Source organism: Cyclopterus lumpus, chromosome 17 (genome assembly GCF_009769545.1).
Source record: "Cyclopterus lumpus isolate fCycLum1 chromosome 17, fCycLum1.pri, whole genome shotgun sequence".
Lineage (NCBI taxonomy): Eukaryota > Metazoa > Chordata > Actinopteri > Perciformes > Cyclopteridae > Cyclopterus > Cyclopterus lumpus.
In genome coordinates, this window is record NC_046982.1 from 13,839,658 (window position 1) to 13,846,492 (window position 6,835).

General features: G+C 41.6%; 1 protein-coding gene across 1 annotated transcript; it reads left to right on the forward strand.

Annotated features, from left to right (window-relative positions):
- Window positions 1-704: 704 nt before the first annotated feature.
- LOC117746893 (leucine-rich repeat-containing protein 30-like) lies at window positions 705-1,604 on the forward strand. Its single transcript, XM_034556225.1, has one exon. It carries the CDS (start codon window positions 705-707, stop codon window positions 1,602-1,604), a length of 900 nt encoding a protein of 299 aa, XP_034412116.1.
- The last annotated feature ends 5,231 nt before the right edge of the window (window positions 1,605-6,835 follow it).

The following is a 6,835-nucleotide window of genomic DNA, read 5'->3' on the forward strand; positions in this document are numbered from 1 at the left end:
TCCTTTTGGAGAGATGATTCAGTGTTTTCACGGCTGTCGGCTTGGTGGCATATTCAAGTTGAGACAAGAGATCATGCACAACGGCTCAGTGGCCGACACAGGAAGAAGAAAGTATGAGGAGATTATGGTCGGCACGCAACGGTATGTCAAATATCTTTATTAAATTATTTTAAGTGCAAAATGCAATACACATAGAGAAGATAGCAGGTGTAGTTAATAGAATAATGTGTACCACGTGAGCGCCAATGTATTTCTGTGTGCTACGCTATGTGATCACGGCAGTGACGTCATCTGATTGAACTCACGCCGCATCCTATCCTCAGCTCTGCCCTGCAGTAGTGGGAGGGGAGCAGGGTGCTATCTGTGGACATGCAAAGTGACAGGACCAGCTGGGGTATGAAATCCAGTAAGACAGGCAGTTGGTGTGGGAGAGGCAGACCACGAGCCCCCATAGCGTTCAATTACAGCCGCCTGCAACTCAACTCGGTGAGGAAAACTCAGCCAGGATTCAGTGAAACTGCTGCCAAACATCAGCAGTTCTACAACAACCTGTACAACTGATCATGCTCTGCGTGGCCGGTTCAAGAACTTTGGGGATCAATCAGCAGCCATTATCCTCAGCGATCCTCTTATTGTTGGTGCTTCAGCTAATCGCATGCTGACATCTTGTTATTGGCGACAGAATCAAGAGTACTGCGAGGACGATGGGTGGAAAGCAATCTCGTAGTTTCTCCAACAAGGAGCCAAATGAGGTGAGTGTTCGTGAAAGCAGGAAGGGCTCTGGGAAAGAAGACCAGCCCAGCCTGTCCTCGGCTGCTGAGAGGATCCGCAGACACGCCACGGTGCACTTTGGCTACAGCACCCTCAGCCTGGCCATGCGGGGCCTCGATGAAACCCCTTCTGAGCTGTGGGAGCTCCGGGAACTGCAGAAGCTAAACTTGTCCATGAACTGCTTGTGTTCTCTGCCCCCTGCCCTGGGCGCGCTGGACAATCTGGTGATCCTCAACTTGTGGGATAACAACCTGTCCAGCCTCCCGGCCGAGATCAGCCTCCTGAAGAAGCTACGCGTGCTTTTTGCTTGTCGGAACCGCCTGAGCGAGATCCCCGAGGAGCTGGGCTCCTGTACCTGCCTGGAGGTGCTCAGTCTGGCCAATAACCAGATCACAGGCCTTCCCGGCAGCCTGGCAGCCATGCACAACCTCACCAAACTTAATCTCAGCCACAACCGCATTGTACACATCCCCACCTGCGTCTACAGCATGAAGGGCCTGGTGTTTCTTCATCTGGCTTGCAACCGTCTGGAGACCATTGCGGACCAGATCCAGGACTTGGTTAACCTGAAGATCCTCATTGTGGAGGGAAACAGTATCCACACACTGCCTAAGACGCTGTGCTTCCTGGAGTCTTTAGAACTTCTCAATGTTGACTTCAATGACCTGCAAAATGTGCCAATGGAACTGTACCTACTGAGCAGGCTCGGGAGGTTGGCCTGCCACCCAATGGATAAAGGACTTCATATTATCCACAACCCCCTCCTCAAGCCTATCCAGGAGGTGCTGCAAGGAGGACTCAGTGCCCTCTATAACTACCTCAAGCCCACGTGAGGAACTACTGCGTGTGCATTTGTGTGAGTGTGTGAGTGTGCGAGTGTGTGTGTGTGTGTGTGTGCGCGCGTGTGTGTGCGTGTGGGTGTGCATCTAAAAGAGTCATAATGGGATGTTGGCACCAGTCGGCACGTGGTAGTCATGCTGTGAGCCATAGCTGTTGCCACAAACTGCCTGATTGTATTAAGATACTAGCACTCAACAAAAATGACCAGTACTCAGTATTAATATTATTGTTTCCTGTTTTTTTATGTAATGTAAAAGATGGGTTAAAAATAAACAACAAGTAACTGCTGTGTCATGTCTAAATGTTTGTTAATCCACAGCAAAGGGTTCAGGACAAGTCGCTGGGCTCACGCAAAAATTCACATGTCTACATTTGGGGGCTGATTACAGGTCAGTTGATCTTGTTTGGCCTGTGGCCGTGAGAGGAGACGGGGGTAAGTGCAGCGACATATCACCAGCCTCTTTGTTGGATTCAGGTCATGGGGATCAGGTGTGTAAAGTCAGTGGAAAGAACGATGGACAGGGGCTTAAGATCTGCAAAATAATAAAACAAAACACAACAGGGACTTAAACTCTGATTAAATGTTGTTCCACTCCGTCAGATCAGAGCAGGGCTGCTGGGCGGCAGCTCCTCAGGGGTTGCCGTGTGTTGTCACACAAACCATATGAAGCGATGGAAAAAAAAAAACATGATTGAAAATTGCTTCTCGGAAAAAATGTACTGTGTACTGTGGAACAAATTCTTCAACTCAATTCAAATAATTTTAAGCAAATGTATATGTAATTAAAGCTCAGGAAGCTAGTAAGTGGACATTTGATTTTAGATTATTTTGTTACATGTATGCAGTTATTGACAAATTGGATCAGCAATTACAATAGCACGGCAAATATACATAAAGCAAAGATAAGCACAATAATTAATTAATATAATCATCATGTAAAGTTCCACATTTTTAATGAATTTTTAACTATCACATACTCTAGCATAGACAACGTGTTTTTATCCAAAGCACTGTACACTTAACTTCTCTTCAACTTACATTGAGGTGTTTGAAGTCAAGTGACTTTACTTGTGCAGAGAAGCAGCTTCCCCATGTGATGATTATGACAATGTAAAATAACAAATGTATAATAGTGGGAGTGTAAATTATACAGTTTGTGTCAACCTCGCTGCCCACATATGAATGAGGTTTAGATATCACACCCTTTAGGATTGTCATAAAAAGTTCTAAACACTCACAGTGAAGATTGAAGGTGCGATAGAAAAAAGTAACCTCTGTTGGTGTGTACCAATTACTACTTTAGTTAAAGTGAATGCTGGGCTATCCACTCACCCTCCCTCTCTCTCTCTATTTCTCTCTCTCACACACACACACACACACACGCACACACACACACACACACACACACACACACACACACACACACACACACACACACACACACACACACACACACACACACACACACACACACACACACACACACACACACACACACACAGACATACAAACAACCCATGCACTCATGATAGATGGAGCCTTCCTGAATAAGTCTTTGGCCTAGATAGTGATCATGGAACATGTTGTCAAATAAAGCTCCTATAAAGAAAATGCATAGTATGTGAGTCAGGCGACCTGAATGTGGTGATGTTTCTATTTTAGTGATAATACAATATACAATGACTTTGTCGTCTTGTGTCCCTTGTTCAACATCAAGTGAACATATACATATATATACATATATATATATATATATATATATATATATATATATATATATACATATATACATGTCGACAGAAACATTCCATCACTAGCAGTCTTATTCTGATTTAATAATCAAAGTGTCAGGGATCCACTTTTGGAATGTAAACATTGACCTGTGTACAGTCAAGTAAAACACAATTCTATGACAATTATTACAATTAATTTTTCCATTCTGGCGATCCACCTCACTAGTGGTCAACTGTACTTTGGGGATCACCCATGACTGCACTTAGCAGGCTTTGTAGAATTTGCTGATCCTATTTAATTGCTGCGTGCTCCAATAACTTTGCTTTATAATGAGACACTGTGCAAAATATAACAACTGGGTAAGAACAGATTGACATTCAAAGGTATTTTGCATTAATAAGCCAAAGCTTAGACAACTGTTTAGCACCACCACCAGCCAGTGACTTCCCATAATGAAGGACAGCTAATCAATCTCATATTGAACTTTTGACAATCAAGGCACGGGATAATCAAAATAGAATTAAATGTTAAAATCACTGTTGTTTGCAGCCACATGAGAAGAAGCGTAATAGGACTTTCTATGGAGAGCAGTTGAAGTTCCGTGATTTATTCAGTCCCACTGAGACTCCTCATAGGGTGAGGTGATTGGCATTATTGACAAAAAGCATTATGCTTCCACTTACGTCAATTACTACAACATGTTATTCAGCTCATCATTCTTATGTTTAGTTGATTGTTCCTGCAGGGAAGAATATGAGTGAGAATAGATTTGCTGAAGGCTGACAGGATCTTCCTTTGCTGGCGGAGGTTCTCCATAAGGAAATGTCAATATCTCCTCTTCAATAGCACAGTATGTTGTTCATAAATCAGCAACAGTGAGTCACTGAAACTGTAGACCACTGAAATAACCTTTGAGGCATATATGGAATCTTTTGATCCTGATCTGGCATCAATTTTGGAGCCACTTCCTTCCTGTCCAATCAATGTAATGTCATAGCCTTTCTGAATCTTGCCTTGAGAGCACGATGAAAGTAGCCTAAGCTTGTGAAAGGTTACTGGGTAAAAACACAGTGTCAGGTTCATGGCACAGGGCTTGTTTTTGCTATCACAAATGAAGTCGTTCATTGATTCCAATACAAAAGTACTTCAGCAGCTCAATTGCTTTGACACAATGGAAAGCAAGATTTGGTTGAGAAATTAAAATACACACATATTGAGCCCACTGTAACATTTGAACACTACATGTTGTGACTGATAGGGCTTGAAAAGTGGCTAACAAGCAGTAGGAAAAGTCTAAATAGTTGGCTAAGCAATTGATAAAAGGTAGGAAAGGTAAGTGAAGGTAATGGATAAATGGTGGAAATAGTTAGCTAAAATAATGGTGGAAATAGTTAGCTAAAATAATTGTGGAACTAGTTTGCTAAAAGTAATGGATAATTGGTTGAAATAAGGGGCTAAAAGTAATGCATGAATGGTCAAAAAGCAAAATAATGAAATAGCTAAGCATTGAATCTGTGTTTGAACTAAATCAACGTTGTGGCAAATGACCAATGTTGGCTTCTCCAAGTAGTATAAATGAAAACCTATTTAAACCTGACATGTAAATCCACTTTAAAACCAATAAAAACATGTTTTATTTGGAATGCTATGGCTGGTGTTGAATTAGCCTGCTGCAAAGGGCTGTGGGAGTACAGGTTTGAAATATTATTAGATATAGGCCAATTTGTTAAACAAAATTTAGGACCTTGTTTATGAAGAACCAAAAACACAGCCCTCAATCTCACACTCACATCACAAACACACACTCTCTATCTCTCTCTCTCCCTTTCTCTCTCTCTCTCCCTTTCTCTCTCTCTCTCTCTCTCTCCCTTTATCTCTTTCTCTTTCTCTCTCTCTGTATTGGCGAGGACAAGCAATGATGCTATCCATTCATTCCTCCATCCAATCGGAGGAGTTTACATTCCCATGAATTCCCATGACAGCTCGGCTCAGACTGGCATTCATGCATTCCTGGCAACATAACTGTTGCAACCGAGACAATACCTAAAAACCACAACAACAAAAAACACCTGGCGCTTCTATGAAATGTTTCAGCCATTGTTTTGTGAACTCATGAAGAAAAACAACAACTGGAGCTACAGTATATATCCTTGACAACACAAGGTCATTTTCAGACTAAATGTAGACCCATGTCAATTCAGCTGCATTTTAATTAGCAATGAAAATTGCTGGTACAAGTGAAATCACCATGTGTGTTTATGCATGCAAAAACAATAAGGGATTGACATTGGTTGACTTTGTCATTAGTTGCTTCCCCATCCCTTTGTTTGACATTGCTCTGAGAAAACCCTCCAGTTGTTTGCGGTTGCCGTCTCAGATAAGACTAAGTTTGAACAAATATTTGCATATATTAAAGTACGGCCTCATTATTGATTCATCGAAGCTGAAAGAAAGGTGTATGTGTATGTATGTGTGTGTGTGTGTGTGTGTGTGTGACGATGTGGCTCTGTTATGACATGTCAACCACTGAGCTCCTCTTGAAGGTTGGCCTGAGTTTCCCTTTAATAGGATCAATGCATGAATTTAAATCAGAAAGGACACACAAGGTGAACTGTGATTAAGAATGTACCTGGGAAAAGATTTAAAGGAAATATTATATTCATAAATTAAGATTTCAAGTCGAGCATTAAAAAGGCATAATTTTCCTTATATTACATGATCTTCATCAGCAGATTGTGATTCATTAATTCATTATTGACATTCAAAATGATGACTTTCTGAAAAAAAATAAACATTCATACCTCAAGTGAGAAGTATAGTTTTATATTGTTTTACATCAGTTTGTCATCAATCTGATTGATTAATAAAGCAGCCGATGGTTTCTGGATACTCTCGTATCATAAATATGATGCTGGGTCCTAATCCTCTACAGTTCTGTTTGGGGTCCTGGAGAACGCGGGGCCCTCTTTAACAGTTCAGAAAACATACATTTGGGTCTGTTTTATAACTGTGTTAAGCTGTGCCATTCACTAATTTAATGAGAATTGATTATCAACATGATTCTGAACTGAAAATATTTTTCTGAAATCTGCTACAGAAAATGATACATTACTTCTGTTTAGGGTGTCTGAACCCGCAGCTTTACCCATGGAAATACTGTTCTACATATTTTGTTTTTTAAGAAAATATGAAAATAAGAATTCTTCTTTTTTTGTTAATGTTAGATATGACTTTATGATAATCTAAAACTGTTGTAAGCTATATCACTGACTAATAAAGATCTATCACTACCGTAAATGAATGACGGCTTCTTCAATGTCTCGGGTTAACTGCACTACTTCGCCTCAACCAACTTCTCCACAGCTGGTCCCAATAAACGCCAATAGAGTCACGGGAGGGAGGAGGGGACAACTCCGCCCGTCTTCTCTCCTCACAGGCGGGGCTGACGCGCGCCCTCTACCGGGCGCACGTCGCGCACACAGCCGCTGC